The sequence below is a fragment of the Hemicordylus capensis genome, chromosome 8 (assembly GCF_027244095.1).
Source record: "Hemicordylus capensis ecotype Gifberg chromosome 8, rHemCap1.1.pri, whole genome shotgun sequence".
NCBI lineage: Eukaryota > Metazoa > Chordata > Lepidosauria > Squamata > Cordylidae > Hemicordylus > Hemicordylus capensis.
In genome coordinates this window covers 22452931-22471868 of record NC_069664.1, presented here as the reverse complement: position 1 = coordinate 22471868, position 18938 = coordinate 22452931, and the positions used below count along the sequence as shown (strand labels likewise).

The 18938-nt window shown below is 46.5% G+C and overlaps 1 protein-coding gene across 2 annotated transcripts in view; it reads right to left on the bottom strand.

Annotated features, from left to right (window-relative positions):
* The window catches only part of KCNJ5 (potassium inwardly rectifying channel subfamily J member 5), a 39024-nt gene extending 35079 nt beyond the window's left edge, over positions 1–3945 (bottom strand). For both annotated transcript variants that reach the window (XM_053270232.1, XM_053270231.1), the window contains exon 1: positions 3544–3945. Coding sequence is in view for 1 of the 2 variants with exons in the window: in XM_053270231.1 (XP_053126206.1) it covers positions 3544–3641 (98 nt within the window). In the remaining variant the exon portion in view is untranslated. The remainder of the gene's footprint in view (positions 1–3543) is intronic.
* Between the last annotated feature and the right edge of the window lie 14993 nt (positions 3946–18938).

Sequence of the window (18938 nt, the reverse complement as noted above, 5' to 3'; positions counted from 1 at the left end):
AATTATATTGGAGCCCTTTATGTATTTTTTCAAATCATATTTGATTTTTCACATATCCCTTTGAAGTAGGGGGTTGCTGCTATGCTCATTTTCTCAATTAAATAAACATTAAATCAATTTTTATTAAATAAGTCGCTGTTAGCAGGGAAATCCTGCTTGCTAATTGAGCAAAGAGACACCTTTTAAAGTGGTGATACTCTTATATTTAGCAGAGGGAGAGCAACTGGTCCTACCCAACCCCAGCACAGCATCCCTCCAGTGGCTGTTGCTGGCGTCTACCTTATATTTCTTTTTAGATAGTGAGCCCTTTGGGGACAGGGGACCACCTTATTTGTGTATTTATTTTTCTATGTAAACTGCTTTGAGAATTTTGTTGAAGAGCAGTATATAAATATTTGGAGGAGGAGGCATAGCAAGTAAGTAAACCTCATTTTATTGATTATTGTATAAGTCGGAAAAGTAAGTAATTTGACTGTGACTCCTGCACGAAGTCTGTGGCAGAGCACAAAACATAAGAAGATTCCTATTGGATGGTACCAAAGGGTCCATCTAATAATTGAACAGCCTGTTTCCCACCATTGACTAATCAGATGCCCTCAAGTAGGGCACTAGGTCAATAGCCCCCTTTCCACCGTTGTTCCCCAGCAACTGGTATTCAGGGGAATACTACCTTTAGGAGGTTCCATAGTCATTGAATCTGGGACCTTCTACATGCAAAGCAGATGTTCTACCAATGAGCTACAGCCCCATCCCAGAGACAATTAAGGAATACAGGAACATAGAAAGCTACCATACCAAGATCTTGGTCCATCTAGCTCAGTATTATCTACACTGACTGGCAGCAGCTCTTCAAGGTTACAGGCAGGAGTCTCTACCTGCCCTGCCTGGAGATGCTACCAGGGAGTGAACCAGGGACCTTCTGCATGCAATGCTCTCTACACACTATGGCTTGCATTCTTTCCCATAGAATCTGCACAGGAGATTGTCCTGGTGGATTGTCCACTAATTGACTACTTTGCCTTCTACTCTTAGCAAGAGGATGGAGATAGGAAGCAGCAGCAGCTGTCTCTATATAGGAAGTCCAGCTCTGAACCTGGCTCTTTAATGGCCGTGGCAAGCCAACCACACGAAAGACCAGCTGGGTCCAGAAGCCTAGTCTCTGTGCCAGGGTTTTGCTTGGAACGGTTCAAATGTGTTGGCTTCTGATCAGGTTGTAGAACTGCCCGTGAATGAGATACTTCCAGGACCACAGAGTTAGAAAGCTTGGCTGGCACTATAGAACCATCCATTCAGTTAGGTCTTCTCTGGGTTGTTGGAATAAAGAGAATGATCATTGTGTATACAGCAGCAGTGCTGTATACACTTTAGATTTGTCATCTGGCTTTGTCGCCATCATCATTTCTTATTAATTAACCAGCTAAGAGTAGCAGAGATGTGCATGGCATTACACAAGAGTTACCCAGAGGCTGGAAAGGCCCCCAAGATAAGAAGCGAAGATGGGCCCCAGCCTCCTCTGAGCCCCCCCCCACCTTCTCCCCCCACCCCAGGGTATTTGCTTCCGAAGAATGGTAAGGACATGGTGAAAAACAAAACATTCTTGGCATACCCTTTCTTCCACTCCTCTGCAAATAACATCACACACTCTCTACATGTTTAAACACGGCCAAATTTGCTTGGAGTATACGTGTTTGTCTAAACTTGGGTCGGCCACAATCACATATAAAGGGGTGTGTGCGTGTGTATCCAGTTTTTCTATAGCAAAGGGTGCCACACCTTCTCCTCCCACAGTGGAGGAGACAACAGAGGAAGAGGAAGGAAACGTCACCCGTGGCTCACCTCCTCACAGTCTGTTCCACCCCAGGCAGTTTTCTCCTCAGTGGAACTCTGATACCAAGTGCTCGTTCAGCAAAGAGAAAAGCGTCTGGGGTAGATGCGGTGGGGAGGAAAGTTATGGGTTCAGTTCTCGTTTGCCCACCTCTCTTCTGCTCAGGAGAATGCATGGGGGGAGGGACTGTCCCATGGGGATGGGGAGCCATTTTATTTATATCTATCTATCTATCTATCTATCTATCTATCTATCTATCTATCTATACATACCACTTTGGGAACTTTTGTTGAAAGGCGGTATAGAAATATTTGTCGTATTGTCATATTCGTATACTAAAAACCAGACTCCAAGGCTGCTTTATATAGGATGGAGTCAGACTCAGGAGGTTGCAAACCGATCTGGTGGCATCGTATTTAGCCCACGGTGGAGGAGCAAAGGGAAAGGAAGGAAAAGGAGGAGTAGGGAGGTGAAGGTAATGGGAGAAACAGGAGCAACGTATTTGCATATACTTTGGCTCCATTTTGGTCAGAGGCATGGACTCATGAGCTAAGCCAAAGACATCCTGGGAAATGTCAGCTTCAGGAAGGGATCTGAAGAGAGAACTTGCTTCCAGAACACGCACTTGGTGCTATCAGGGTAGGACACAGATGTCAATGCACAGCGGGAGGAGGATTTGAATTGAAGTATTTCAGAACGGAATTCTGTGGAGTCCACCTAGATCACAATCAAGGGTGGCTCCAAAGGGTGGACAAAGATAGAGGTGGACAAGCACCCACTCAGAAAAGTAGCCCTCCCACCTCAATTTCTATTTCAGAAATTCAGCATGTGGGGACCCCCAGCTCTCCCACCCAGAAATGCACTTTGCCCCTTCTGCACACCCCCTCAGTCCCCCCCCCGTGCCACCAATGGACCCCCCTGTACCTACACACACCTCTTCACCAAGGCAAGCAGCTGAACACAAAAAACAAATCTACACACACACACCACTTTTCCAGTACATTCCATCCCATCCAAAGGTCTCTTTTCTTATCACTTTTCCAGTTCATTCTCTCCCATCTCAAGAGAGCTCATGGCAAGATATACCAGTTAATTTCCTAGGAACCTTGGAAGTGCCCTCCTGCTGAACCCACTCAACACCCATCAATCCAGGATTCTGGCATCCGGTATTTGGAAGTATACTGCTTTTGAACATGGAGGTTCCATTTAGGTGGCCTCCGTGACTCTGTCTAAGCTCCGCGTGGTCATTACCACATTGTGCAGCAGTGAATTCCCACTCTTTTTAAAAATTTCAATGCAACATTTCTGATGCTCAACTTGAGTTTCAGGCATGCATTCCCAATCAAATAACGATCTAGTTTCCAAACTCGTATTCTGTCTGGGAACCTTCCTAGTCTTCTCTAGGATTTTGCAGCCGCAAAATTCCAGAATAAATCCCAACCGATCGGCTAGGTTTGAGCAGAAAGCACAGCCCACAATCAGAGACTGGCTGTTGTGCGGCTTCCCAGTGGTTCCCTGGCAAAACAGGGAGATCTGGGGGTGAGACGAGATTCTGGGCTCCCTCATCTGCCATCACACAAAGCCGCCTTCTGCATGGCTAATATGTCAACTTCCTGCCTCCTGGCCTTCCTGATTCTCAAGGGGCCAAGGAAAGAGAGAAACAAAATAATAATCATCATAAAAAAATAAGGATGCAAGAAGCAAGAAAGGCAACTTACTGGCAGATGGCAATGTCTCCTGAGACACTTGGGGGACCCCTGATGGACCCAGTGCTGGGAGGCCGGTGGAATAATTGTGCGGTGCTCCTCCAGTCCATGCCATCCTCTCCAGAAGGATGGAGAGAGAGATCCTCCCTCTTCGGCACCCAGCCTCTCCTCTTCGCTTTGCGCTCACCTCCTGCCTGCTACAACAAAAGGGAGATGCAGGAAGCGCCTCTGGTCCCCACGTGCACGCCCCCTGCTCCTCGCCATCCCCGGCTCTTTTGTCCGCTTAGGCAGAGCGGCCGCTCGCCATCCCTCACCCCACCCCTCTGGGTGCCGCTTTGGCTTGTCAAATTTCCCTCGCCATGCCTCCTGCTGCCGCTTTCTCTCTCCGGCGGAGGAGAGTGTGCGGCGCGCGTATAGTAGAAATGAATGTTCTGTGTAATACCGCTATTTAAAGGGGCGAGAGGGGAGGGCGGCCCCATGTGATCAGAGCATCATCTGTTCTGAATGAACAGGAAGGGAAAGGCGAGAGAGAGAGAGAGAGAGAGATGGATGGAGAGGAGGGGCCGTGACTGTCTCATGCCAAGACATTGCCTTCCCAACTGCATCGATAGAACCATTTTTCAGGGGTGCAGATTAGACATCAGTTGCCTTGAGAAAACACAGATGCCTGTCCTCTCCTCTATCAAGGCTTCCTGGATGGCTGACAGTTCTGTATCTCTCATCCCAAGCACTTGCATTACCCCTCAAGGAGCTCTGCTCCCTGGTCTGTGCCTGCCTCTCTCTCTCTCTCCCCCTTATATATTTTTTTTCCACAGGCAAGCTTAGCAGATGCGGCTCCAGAAAGTGGAAGGCAGAGGGAATGCAGCAGTAGATGCAGAAAACATGTACACTGCCCAGTGTGTGTGTGTGTGTGTGTGTGTACCCATCAATTCCAGCAAAAAGACCATATCTGTGTGTGTGTGTGTGTGTGTGTGTGTGTGTGTGTGTGTGTGTGTGTTTGGTGCGTTTCTATGCCGCCCCAAACTTGAGCCACAGGGGTTTTTTTTTGTTGGTTTTTTTCAATAAACACAACATAATAAATACAGCATACTAAAACAAGTAGCAGGAAAACCATTTTGAAACAATCACAGAATCGAATGCAAAGTTTGGGTGAATAGATGTGTTTTTCGGCAACTCGTTAAAAACAGCCCGAGATGGGCATGCTCTTACTTCAGCCGGGAGTGCATTACGAAGCCTTGGCGTGGCAACAGAGAAGGCCTGACCCTGAGTAGCCACCGGATGAGCTGGTGGCAACTGCAGGTGGACCGCTGCAGATCATGAGCTCAGTGGGTGGCAGGGCTCATAATGGAGAACAATAAATCTCCGAATAAAAGGAGTGTCTTTGAGGACAGAGGGCTCAAGGAAAGAGCAGAGGAGGGAAGAGGCAAAGAGGAGAGCAGGCCTTGTGGTAGCCAGCATGACTTGTCCACTTTGCTAAGCAGGGTCCACCCTGGTTGCATTTGAATGGAGACCACATGTGAGCACTGGAAGATATTCTCCTTAGGGGAGGAGGCTGCTCTAGGAAGAGCACTTATCTTCTTTCTGCACACGCGCCCACATGCAGAAAAGCCCAAAGTCAGGTGACTGCAGTCATTTGGGAGGTTGGTGGGCTTGGGTTAGGAGGGGGTATAGCCACTCTCTCGGTGCTGCACACCCGCAAATTGGTCTTGCTCTGACCTGCTGCGGTCATAATTTGGGAGGCGGGCTGGCGGGTGCAAGTTTTAAACATTATAGATTCGGGCCCCCCCTCCCCCCCCCTCCCCCCCGCCATGAACAAAATTTGCCTCGGGGGAATTTTGCTGTCATAGGCAGTTGCCTCTAGTACCTCTCCATTAATCCACCAGTAGTTGTTCTTATGTTCTTAACATTCACGACTTTAATCTGGCTGCAGTGGTGGGCATACATAACTAGCGATATGTATGCTTGTTCGCATCAAGAGATATAAGGAGCTGCCTTGTACCAAGCCAGACCAGTTCCAGTCCATTTCTGGGTCCAAGCCAAAGCACTGGTTTTAACCTTTAAAGCCCTACATGGCTTGGGACTGGGTTACCTGAGAGAGCACATTGTCCCATATGTCCCTGCTCGGATTTAAGATTTTCAGAGGCCCTGCTTTGAGTTCCCCTGCCAAATAAGGGTAGGTGGGTGGAGAGGGCCTTTTCAGTGGTGGCACCCCATCTATGGAATAGCCTCCTCAGTGAAGTTGTCCTGGTGTCATCACTTTGTTCTTTCAGACCCCAAGTGAAGAACTTTCTGTTCACTCGGGATTTTTAAAATTGGTTTTTAAAAATAAGTTTTATAATGTTTTGTACTGTATTTTCCATTTTCCATTTTATTTTGCAATTTGTTTTGTGTTATGTGTTTTAAGAGAATGTTTTTACTGTGTTCCTGTGAGCCTCCCAGACAAATTTTATTATCAGTATTAGTATTCAGACCATTGATCTGCACAGCCTGAGCCCTCCAGCTGTCAAAAGACTACAACTCCCATCATCCCCTGTCACCGTTCCCCTCCCCAAGCCATGTCCAGACACTTCAGCAGGGCATGAAGGAAAAATGTAGATGGAAATACGCATGTGAGGGTCCATGCATGCTCTTGATGGAAAAGGGCAAATTTATTTAAGACTGGGGTATTAGCTCAAGGAGGAAAGCTGGTCTCAAAGCAGCAAGCATGAATTGTCCCATTTGCTAAGCAGGATCCACTCTGGTTTGCATTTGGATAGGTGACTACATATGAACACTGTCTGCTCTAAGATATTCCCATTAGGGGATGGGGCCATTTCCCAGTGGCAGATCATCTGCTTGGTATGGAGCAGGTCCCAGTTTCAATCCCTGGCAGCATCTCCAGGTAGGGCTGGGAAAGACTTCTGCCTGAAATCTCAGAGAGCTGCTGCCAGTTAGTGTAGATGGACAGTCAGCTTCCGGTCAGCGAAATGGATCAATGGTCTGACTCAGTATAAGGCAGCATAAGGCACCTTTCCTATATTCACCAAATCCCCTCCCTGGTGCCATAAATTCATCTTGTGCCCTTCACTCCTGTGGGGGACAGAAGATCCAGAATTTGCAGGTGGGGAGAGGACTTTTCTCATTTTTCAACCCACTGCAGTGCATGTGATGAGAGCTGGCCTTGTGGTGGCAAGCATAACTTGTCCCCTTAGCTAAGCAGGGTCCACCCCGGTTGCATATGAATGGGAGACTAGAAGTGTTAGCACTGTAAAATGTTCCCCTTAGGGGATGGAGCTGCTCTGGGAAGAGCAGAAGGTTCCAAGTTCCCTCCCCGGCAGCATCTCCACGACAGGGCTGAGAGAGAATCCTGCCTGCAACCTTGGAGAAGCTGCTGCCAGTTTGTGTAGACCAGCCCTGCACAACACAAGGCCCGGGGCCCAGATCTGGCCTGCAAGGTCATTTTTGATGGCCCAGGTAGCCAGAAACAGCAGGAGCCCCGAATTTTTGTGCCCACTGACTGAGCAAGGACAGAGCTTATTTTCTGGTTGGCCACTATCCTTGGTTAAAACTATGGGCCCCTGCAGGGAGGGAATGACCTACAACTAACTAGTGATTGCTTCAATATTTATCTTTTTAATTAATGTTCCTGCAATATCCAATGCACTGAAAATTGACTTTGGCACCCCCATACAGAATCATATTTTTTCCTGGCCGACTGGGATGTGTGAGTTGTGCACCCCTGCTGTAGATAATACTGAGCGAGATGGACCTATGGTCTAACTTGGTATAGGGCAGGTTCCTCAGTTCCTATGTTCCATCTTCACTTCTGCCAATCAGATTCAGATGCTAGGCACCTGACCTTTGCTCTTTCTTCCCCCTTCCCCCTTGTATTTCCTACCCTTTATTCTGCCAAACCATTACTGGCAAGGGAGACAAAAATGTTTGCCTTCGCTCTAGGTGCTGTTTGTGTGTACAACTGTGCTGCCATATGGAAAAGTATGGATCCAGGTGCTTAAGAGAGAGAGAGAGAGAGAGAGACAGAGCCTTGCTGTTATCAACCACCCCAGCCAATTTATTCAATGTCAGAAGCCACAGTGCTTCTAGCACCTGACATTTTGCTGCCTGAAACGGAACACTGAATGCCCCCCGCCCCTTTTCCTCTTTTCTATTAAAATCATACCCCCAACTCTCTTCCTTCATTCAAACCTCTCCCACCTTTCTTCTTTTTCTGTTATGAAGGGAAGGGGGAAAGCAGTGTAGTGCCATTTCAACTTCTTTCCTCTCCAGGCCATTCATGGGAAGGGTGCTTAGTGGGGAGGGAGAGCTGGTCTTGTGATAGCAAGCATGACCTGTCCACTTTGCTAAGCAGGGCCTGCCATGGTTTGCATTTGAATGGGAGACATGTGTGCACTGTAAGATATTCCCCTTAGGGAATGGGGCCACTCTGGGAAGAGCATCTAGGTTCCAAGTTCCTTCCCTGCCATCTCCAAGATAGGACTGGGAGAGACTCCTGCCTCAACCTTGGCGAAGCCGCTGCCAGTCTGTGTAGACAATACTGAGCTAGATGGACCAATGGTCTGACTCAGTATGTGGCAGCTTCTTATGTGGGCTATTGTGTGTCCCTGAGAACTGGCCCACCATCTGTCACCTGAAGCCACCCACTTCACCCTGATCACTGTAGGGCTGGTGAACCCCTGGTATCATCCACTTGTCCATGCCATAACCCCTGGTATCAGACGCCATGCTTGCTATTGCCTCCAGTGGTCATTCAGTACATTGCTGCTTCTCCCCATCTTCAGGTTCTTTGCTGACCTCACCCATGGATGCCTGCCATTGGATCTCCCACAGGCAGGAAGAGAATCAGAGTATAAGCCATTTCAAACCGGCTTTCAGGAGGGCGATGGGGTCGAGACAAATGACCTTAAGACAGTGGTGCATATGCTGGTAACATCCAGGTTTGACTACTGCAAGGCATCCTATGTTGGGCTGCCTTTGTACATAGTTTAAATTTTTATTTATGGTAATCTTAATCAGTTTATAAGATTTTTAGGTTTTGGTTGTTTGGAATGTAAACCTCCCTGAAATGTTATATAGGGCAGTATATTTGTCCATCTGAGACAGATGGACAAAGAGTTTGACTTGGTATAAATCAGCACCTTATGTTCCTGATAACCTTTTGTTTCAGTGCATTAAAAAAACACACCACAAATTTTAATCAAGTGATGATTATAAACTTTAGTGTGAGCCAAACTGAGAGCTCAGTGAGGGCTAACAAGTAGAGTATCAGTTTCAAAGTAAATAAATGAGGAGACTCCTTCAACCTTACCAAAAAGAATAGTCCAATTTCTTCCAAACGAGAAGATATATTATCTAAAATGCTGCTGCTAACAATTAAGTTTGACTCATTTGATATATAGTCTACAACACAATTCCTCTGCAATGTTTTGGCAGTAGCCAAAATACAAGATGCAAAATGACTGTCACAGTGGGATAGATGGGAGACTGTCTTCTTTTATATTACAAGACAAGAGCCATGCTGTTGTAATGTTCCAGGCAAGCAGCAGCCCAGAGATACCAGGCTAAGCCTCAGAAGGCTATCAGAAGTGTCGAGAACAACAAACAGATGGGACATCACATGGTGATAGCTGAATGGTTGGACAGCAGGTACTATTCAGCACCCAGGACAGCTCCATATTGGTAGAAAGAGATGTTGCTCTCACAGACATCAGAGTCCAAAGGATCCCTTATATATATTCTGGGCAAACTTGATGGATAGAGAGCCTCACCTCCTAAGCTGCAGATGCAGGGAAATGTAAAGGCATGTTGCTCTGGCTTACAGCTGAAGACTCACCCACTGTTTCTCCCCTACACTCTTCTACCAAGGAGATCAAGAGTAGCAGATGAACTTAGGTGGGGTCTAAGTAGGGTCTCCTCACTTGAGACATCTAAACTGCCAGTCTTCAGAAACTGATTGGCCTGACCTCTACCCCCAGACAGATTGCAAGAAAATTTCCCCTGGACTTGGTCCAGTTACATTTGGAAGCTTTTGGGGCCCCAGGGCAGTTTCTCCAAGACTGTTGTTCCTGTTGGACGAGTCCATGGGCTGGGCCATGACATGCTTCAGTTTTCAATATATATGACTTGCATTATATTTCTTATGCAGCTGATTCTATTGGGCTCACTGCAAACATTTGAGCTTATTTCTTGCAGACAGAAGCTCCTATGGGTGGCATGGAAGGGCAAGAAAATGTGGAAGGATATTTGGACAGGATATTTGGTGTTGAACACCTTCTTTTCAATGTCTCTGCACAGAGAAAATATTTTCCCCAAAGAATGAAGGAAGAGGGAAAGTGAGAGTTTAACTGACATATTAAAATAAAAGCCATTCTGAGCCTATTGGGTATTGTTGGGCATAAATATAAAAACAGAGAAGCAACAGTGGAATCCTTATGTACCAAAGAAAGTGTTTCTGTTTATTACAGAACAGTTCATATGTGCTCTTTCCCTCCCTATCAACTCCTTATATATTCTTTAATATCACAGTAGGATCAGCAAATGCACACTCATTCAACAGACCTGAATCTGCTCTGTCAGTGTCAATCAAGATATCATTCCAGATATTATTTGCTATATAATACAAGCAACACAGAAAATACAAGCAACTTACACAACACAACCCAAAAGCAGTCCTTGGTGGTTATCTCCTTTCATAGAAGAGGTTTTTTTGGTGGGAAGTGGGGTGGGTGGGGGTGGGTGGGACTGACGATATTAAAAATAACTCCTCCTTCAGTTCTATGTGAACTTATAACCCTGAACTTTTAATGGAGGTTGCTTTGTTGGACACAGGTTCAAACTGGATGCAGTTTCCATAACAGCAGTAAGGACAGTCCTACCTTCACAAAGACATCCTGTTCTCCCATCTGAAAGATCGATAATAAGATTTGAAATGACTTTCTAGATAGCAGGGAGCTGGTACATCGACAGTACTGCATACTGAAGGTGTGTTTGTGTGTGGCAATGGGAAGGGACAGAGGACAAACCAAGGTGTTGGGGGAAATGCCTGTAGACTTTATATATCATGGATTAGGACTGAGATGAAGGACTTAAGGACAGCCCTGCTGGATCGTTCCCAAGGCCCATCCAATCCAGCATCCTGTTTCACAAAGTGGCCCACCAGATGCCTCTGAGAAGCCCATAGGCAAGAGCTGAGGGCATGCCTTCTCTCTTGCTGTTGCTCCCCTGCAACTGGTAATTGGAGGCATCTAGCCGCTGAGACTGGAGGTGGCCTATAGCCACCAGACTAGTAGCCATTGATAGACCTGTCCTCTCTGAATTGTCTAAGCCCCTTTTAAAGCCACCCAAGAGAGTGGCTATCACCACACCCCATGGCAGAGAATCCCATAGATTAATTTATGCTGTGTGAGTGGGGTTGGCCCCTCCTCCTGCAGGTATTCAAGCTAGATTCCACTCAGGCTGCCTACAGGTCAATGCTAATACCCAACATATATGCTACCAATAGTTACGACAGGTACGAAGGACCCAACAAGGGAGCATAATAGCACCGTTCAATGGTGATATCCTTCCCCAGATGGACTCATAGAGAGTCAATAGAAGTGGCCTCTTTTGACCTCCCATATCGATTCCAACACCTTGAGTTCTATGCCAATGAAATACAAGCATTGGTGGAATTTACTACAGACACATATCCCAACTGGTTTTTGAAAGTTGGCTAATCAAAACCAAACTGAAAGCCTTCCAGGGTTTTTGTGGAAAAGACCTGGCAGGCATTCAAGTGATTAACGTGTACTGCCATCTGCTGGGATGCAGGTTTTTCACATTCTGCTGTTTCTGCAAATCTAATCACCACTCGTGCAAGGTCAAGATTTCCTTTGGTTTCTTTTGTACGTGGACCTGATCCAGGGTTAATATCATGATAAGAAGAGCCTTGCTGGTTCAGGCCTAAGACCTATTTAGTCCAGCACCCTGTTTCCCACAGTGGCTCACCAGGAAACCCACAATGAGCAGGTGAAGGCATGCCTTCTTCCCTGCTGTTGCTCCCCTGCAACTGGCATTCAGAGGCATCCTGCCTCTGGACCTGGAAGTAGCCATCAGGACTAGTAGCCACTGATAGACTTGTCCTTCATGAATTTGTCTCAGCTCCAGTTAAAGCCACCCAAACTGGTGGCCATCACCACATCCTGTGGCAGAGAATTCCACAGATTCCACAGAATTTCAGCTGTGTGAAAAAGCACTTCCTTTTGTTGGTCCTAAACTTCCTGGTGATCAGTTACATGGGATGACCCCCTGATGGTGAGAAAGAACCAGGTTGTGTGAAAGAAAAAACAATACACGTATAAAGGACTGAGTGGTAGATTCAGAAGGCAGTTAAGCTTTAGGTCTTTAACTGCATGGTTGCTTCAATTAATGGGATAGGAGGAACACAGCATAACATTTCATATGTGGGAACCCAGCAAAATAATAATAAAATTCTCTCTCACCCATTCCCCAAGGAGCTCAGAATAGTACACCTAGTCTCCTTTTACCTTCACAACAACCCTGTGAGGCAGGTTAGGTTGAAAGTAGGTGACAGGCTTGGTGGGAGATTAGATGGCATGGGAGAGTGAAGACTGCTCTGAATCTGGGATAAAGAACATCAAAAATATCAAACATTTATCACAAACCCTGACACCTATTAAGATCATCTCAGGAAGTTCAGTTATGGCTGCCACCGGCTCGTCACGGAGTTGTGGCGACTCGGAGCCGGGCCTTCTCTGTGGCTGCCCCAGAGCTCTGGAATGCACTCCCTGTCAAAATAAGAGTTCTCCCATCTCTGGCTGATTTTAAAAAGACCCTTAAGTCACACCTTTTTCCTCAGGGTTGAGGTTAATTGATCAATTTCAAACTGCTTGTTTTGTTTTGTAAAAGTGGTTTTCTTTTATCTTGTTTTATATTTGTTGTATTTTAAATTTAAATTATGTGTGCTGCCTAGCGATACACATATCCGGCAGTATATAAACATGATAAATGAATGAAGGAAGGAATAAACAAATAACCAAACTGTTCTGGCTCATTCTTTATGTTTTTTTTATGTTTTTTTTTTCATAGATCTGGTGCTGAGCAGCAGTTATACGATGCTTCTGTCCCCCAAGGGTCAATCAATCATAAATATCTAAGCCGCCCAACTTGATCAGAACAGGCTGTCTTGGAGCATTTATTACCTAGAAAGACAAGATTTGGGTTCTCTCTTCACGGGAGCCACCAGTGACAAGGACTGTAGGTTCCTCCGAGTCAGCTGTGTCTGTCTCTACTACTTGCACTGAAAGAGAAGACGACCGTCAAAGACAGTGCCTTCCAGCGGCGTTTTAATTTGGTATACAAGTTGGTCTCTAGGATGTGAGATGTCACTTCCCATTTGTCAGTACTTTTCTGGGGGGGAAGCAATCAGGGGAATCAAGGCTTCTTAGATGAATCTGGTCATCACATCCTCTCTGAGGAGCCCGAACACAGTGGGATCGAGAATTCCAGTGATTAGGAACATAGGAATATAGAAAGCTGCCTTCTACTGAGTCAAACCCTTGGTCCATCTAGCTCAGTATTGTCTGCACAGACTGGCAGCAGCTTCTCCAAGGTTGCAGGCAGGACTCTCTCTCTCAGCCCTATCTTGGAGGTGCCAGGGTGGGAACTCGGAACCTTCTGCATGCAAGAATGCAGGTGCTCTTCCCAGAGCGGCCCCATCCCCTAAAGGGAATATCTTACAGAGCTCATACATATAATATCCCATTCATATGCAAATGAGGGCAGACCCCGCTTAGCAAAGGGGACAATTCATGCTTTCTACCACCTAATGTGACTTGATTAGCAAGCCAGAGGTTGCTGGTTCGAATCCCTGCTGGTATGTTTCCCAGACTATGGGAACCACCTATATCGGGCAGCAGCGATATAGGAAGATGTTGAAAGGCACCCTCTCATACTGCGTGGGAGGAGGCAATGGTAAACCACTCCTACCAAAGACAACTACAGGGCTCTGTGGTCACTGGGAGTCGACACCGACTCTATGGCACACTTGACCTTTACCACAAGACCAGCTTTCCTCCCATGGTGGTAATGGTGGGGTCTTCTCTAGAGACCTTGGATGAAATCCCACCCAGACACTTTGGATTGATTGTACTTGGGGTTTTGCTATGGCTTTATCAATCCTCCTGCCTACTGTATTTACCTGCATCCAAGAGTCGGTTTCCCCCCAAGTTCTTTGATGTTAAGATAAATGGAGGGAGGTCTTCTTAGATCCAGAGTGCTGTTCCGGAAAACATGAATATAACCTTATTTAACCTCTGTTTTTAAAGGGGGTCATCTTAAAACCAGGGTAGTCATGACTTGTCCCCTTAGCTAAGCAGGGTCCACCCTGGTTGCATATGAATTGGAGACTAGAAGTGTGATCACTATAAGATATTCCCCTGAGGGGATGGAGCTGCTCTGGGAAGAGCATCAAGGTTCCAAGTTCCCTCCCTGGCTTCTTCAAGTTAAGGCTGAGAGAGATTCCTGCCTGCAACCTTGGAGAAACCACTGCCAGTCTGTGTAGACAATATTGAGCTAGATGGACCTATGGCCTGACTCAATATATGGCAGCTTCCTCTGTTCCTATTGGGGTAAATACAGTACAGTACCTGTTCTCCAAAGAAGAGAAGTGTGTGTGTGAGGAGAGAGAGAGAGAGAGAGAGAGAGAGAGAGAGAGAGATCGACCTCAGCCATAGAAGAAGAATGTCTATAAAGCTTCCTGTGAACTAAAGCACTTGGCATTTCAACCATCCCTGCTCAGGAAATAATGGGAGAGCTCCAATTGCCAGCCCGTAGATATGTTAATGTCAGGCTAAGAAAGTGCAAGCATTTCCCTTCAGGGTATAAGGAAGCTTCTGTGGAACAGAAAGCAGGGGCCTTATCTTCACAATCTGTTCACAGGCGTGGGTTCCTCTCCAGTCAGTTCCTGGTGGACAGCAAGCACCTCAGTGAGTCATGGGAATTGGCTAGTGGCTTGGCCTTCAGAGAGGAAGAGAACGTAAGAGGAGAACATCGGCATTGCCACTGCCAGGTCAAGGGAGAAGGATCAGCCATGACAGCTCAGTGGGACCTTCCTGTTCAGAGGAAGGATGCCACTGAATACCACCAGCTGCTTGGGTGCAGAAACCGGCGTGGGTTGTGGTCTTCATGTCCTGTTTATGGGCTTCCTGGAAGCATCTGGTTCAGGGAGGCAGGACCCATGGGCCACAGACCTCCCATGGATGGCCCAGAGCTCCAAATCTCACCCACCACTACTTCCCTCCTCCATGAGCTCTTCCAGAAAGGAATTGCAGCAGTGGAGCCTCCTGCAGAGAGCAAGAGAGAGCGAGAGAGAGCTCCTTGCCTCTCCCAGCTCTCTGCGGCTTCCACCTTCATAGCTGCTGTGTTATAAAATTAGAGACTTTAAAGATCGTTTGGCTGATATGCAGCCACAATAAAAAGCAAACGAAACCCTGGGCGATACACATGGGGGGAAACATTAAGGAGAAGTCTCACAAACGACAGTGTCAATACTGGCAGTTGGAGGGAATTTAATGAGACGTAAGATTAAAGAAGCAATGTTTATAGAGCAGTTGCAACCAGGGTTCCCTCCTTCACAGGGCTGCTCAGCTTCTGCCCTCTTGCAGATGTTGGTCTTCCACTCCCAAAATCCCTGGTTATTGGCCACTGTGGCTGGGGATTATGGGAGTTGTAGTCCAAAAACAGCTGGGGGGGGCTAAATTGAGCAGGCCTGCTCTAACAGGTATTCCCAGATGTGGTTGACTGCAACTCCCAGCATGCCCAGCTGCAATAGCCTTTGCATGGGGATTATGGGACTTGTAGTTAACAACCCAATATTTATTGCTTACATTTTTGGATGTGTTACATTTATATCCCACTCTTCCTGAAAGGCTCAAAGTGGTTTACAGCATTCTTTAGAGTTAATAATCATGTCCCAAAAGGGCTCATAATCATTTTTTAAAAAATCAAACTAGAGTTAAAAAGCAGAAGTGGGGAAGTTGTCCGAGGGGAGGGTCCAGAAGGTACTTGTTCCTCCTCAGGCCAATGAAGGGACTGTGTCCTGATGACAATAGCTCTAGAGGAGAAGCTGGTTCTTCAAAGAGGGCAGTCCTCCTCAGACCGATGGAGGGGACCTCACCACTTGCTTCATCTTCTGCTGCATGGGGGATTTCAGAAAATTGCCTACCTTGTACAAATTGTGGACCTTGTTGTCCAAAGTGCACATGCCCTGTGCTTGACTTCAGACAGTGAGACTTTTGATTTTTCCAGAAATAAAATCCTTATAAGCCTGGAGGAGATTTTGTTTCAGACCCAGGAACTCATATGCATTTGGGTGGACTTTTGATCTATCAGATCTATAAATGCTGATCTCAATAATGCAAACAGGTATTTCTTGAATATGAACGAATAAGACGAATATTGATATACTGCTTTTCAACATAAATTCCCAAAGTTTATGCTGGTCCATGACCATAATAAAGATTGATTTGATTTGATTAAGTTCCCAAAGTGTTTTACATAGAGAAAATAATAATAAATTAATAAGATGGATCTCTGTCCCCAAAGGGCTCACTATCTAAAAAGGAAACAGAGGGTAGACACAACAGCAGCAGCCACTGGAGGGATGCTGTGTTGGGGCTGGATAGGGCCAGTTGCTCTCCCCCTGCTAAATAAAGAGAATCACCACTTTTAAAAGGTGCCTCTTTGCTCAGTTAGCAGGGGTGACTCTCCTGCCAGGCAGAAGCAGCAGGGTTGAATCGTAGCACCAGAGCATCTGATACGACACACCACATCTGCATCTGATGCAACGTGGTGTTTTTGTGCTTTCGTGTCCCAGCAAACAGAATTGGGCTTTACAAACGTCTGGATTTAAACCCTGCAGGCTAACTGGTTTGTAAAAACCAGGGTGCACGTTGAGTTTAGCTTGTTTCTTCTTCTATGAACTATGTCCATACTGTAGTTAGCACCCTGTAGATTTCCTTCCCCCAGCTTCCTTTTCAAGATTTTGTCTGCCATATGCAACATTTGCTCTAGTCCCGTAGAACTTAATGAGATTTCAATCATCTCTGTTGGGGCTGATGTAGCACATGGACTTTTTGCCACCTCCCTGCATGAAGTGAAGAACCAAGAAAAAAAGCAAGAGGCAGAGGTTGATCCCACATATCAAATTTTTCATTGTTTGCCAGCAGTTTCAAGGGTGGCATTTGCTGACCTTAATCTGCTGGAGGCAAAACTGTGCTGACATTTTTGCTGGTGCAGTGGAGACCTGGGTCTTCAAAGACCGTGCCCTCAATTGCATGCAAACAGAGCCTCTGCAGTTAATGGAAGTGGAGACTGGGACCTCTGTAAGAAGCCATCTCTCCGAAGACAGGAAACTTATGAAAACTACAGGCTACCTCCTTGGCCTTCATGACCAGTGACAGCTTTTCTATTCTGATGCTGGAAAAGTGGCTCAAAAAGAGAACACAGCCAAGCTCCCATGACCATATTCTGTTCTCTTGACCTTGTTTTATATTGGTAGAGATGAGGGGGGAAACCTGGCACACAATTTCACTCGCAGTCTTGTAGATGACCAAGGTAGTTTAATATCAGAAGACAAGATCACATTCTTATTCAGTGCAAGGAAGACCAAGGACTGTATTCATCCCTTGAGTCTCTTATTCCAATCCACAACCACATTTTAGATCGTAAATGCCTTGAGGCAGAGGGTTTTTTTTTTTAAGCTACTGCTGTGAATGGTCATGTATAGTAATCTGGGAATGCAGGAAGCTGCTGTATACCGAGACAGACCATTGGTCTATCTAGCTCAGTATTGTCTTCACAGACTGGCAGTGGCTTCTCTAAGGTTGCAGGCAGGAATCTCTCTCAGCCCTGTCTTGGAGGGCTGTGGGCCACCTCCAGCCTCAAAGGCAGGATGCCGCTGAGTAGCAGTTGCAGGGGAGTAACAGCAGGAGAGAGGGCTTGCCCTCAACTCCTGCCTGTGGCTTCCAGCGGCATCTGGTGGGCCACTGTGCTAAACAGGATGCTGGACTAGATGGGCCTTGGGCCTGATCCAGCAGGGCTGTTCTTATGTTATGCTGCCAGGGAGGGAACGTGAAACCTTCTGCTCTTCCCAGAGTAGCTCCATCCCCTAAGGGGAATATCTCACAGTGCTCACACTTCTAGTCTCCCATTCATATGCAACCAGGGCAGACCCTGCTTAGCTAAGGGGACAAGTCATGCTTGCTACCACAAGACCAGCTGCCCTCTCTACATTGTACATGATGTTTCATGTACAATAAACCATCTACAATAATAAACATATGAAGCTGCCTTATAACGATCAGACCATTGGTACATCGCGCTTAGTATATTCTACACAATACACAAGGGTTCCTGGCCAGCCAAGCTAGGCACTTTTGCCTGTTTAAGGCTTCAATGGATCCCAATAAACCAGCTAGCTTCTTAAGTAACAGGCAGTAACTGAAGCTCCCCACAGTCTGAATCAGCCCCTAAAGCAGAGGGACTCTACCTTGGGGCCCCAAAGGTGGATGGACTTAAAAGGCCATTGTGGTGGTGCACCCATAATCCTTTATGGCAAGGATTCTCAACCTTGGGTCCCCTATGTTGTTGGACTGCAACTCCCAGCATCTCTAGCCACAATGGCCTTTTTAGTCGATTTATAAAGATCACAAATGAAATTTGGACTTCCAAGATTCTGCCTAAGCTGCTCGAGTCCATATTAGAGCTGGTTTTGCAGTAGCAAGCATAAATTGCCCCCTCTGCTAAGCAGGGTTCACCTTGGTTTACATTTGAATGGGAGACTACATGTGTGAGCACTGCAAGATATTCCCCTTAAAGGATGGATCCACTTTGGGAAGAGCACCTGCACACTTGCATGCAGAAGATTCCAAGTTCCTTCCCTAGCAGTGTCTCCAAGAGAGGACTGAGAGAGCTTCCTGCCTGCAACCTTGGAGAAGCCGCTGCCAGTCTGCGCAGTCAATACTGAGCTAGATGGACCAATGGTCTGACTCAGTATATGGCAGCTTCCTATGTTCCTATATTCCCAGATGCCACATGCTTCAGCCCGTGATGCCGCCAGGGAGAATTCCAGATCACAGGTGACCTCAAAAGCCAGATTTCTCCTTCTGAAACCAACTGTATCCACATCCCCTGAGTGTGAAGGGGAAAAAAACCTGGTTGGACATCTTGTCAGAGTAGATTTCTGGTCCAAGATTTCAGAGATGCCCCTGGTTTTGTTGAGGTCATACATCCTCCAAAAATAGACTTATATACAGTGTGTTCCTTTCTGCTTCTGGAACAGATAGATGGCACACAGAAAAAAATCTGACAGAAAAAGGGCAGGGACAGATTCTAGAAAGAAGCACATTGCT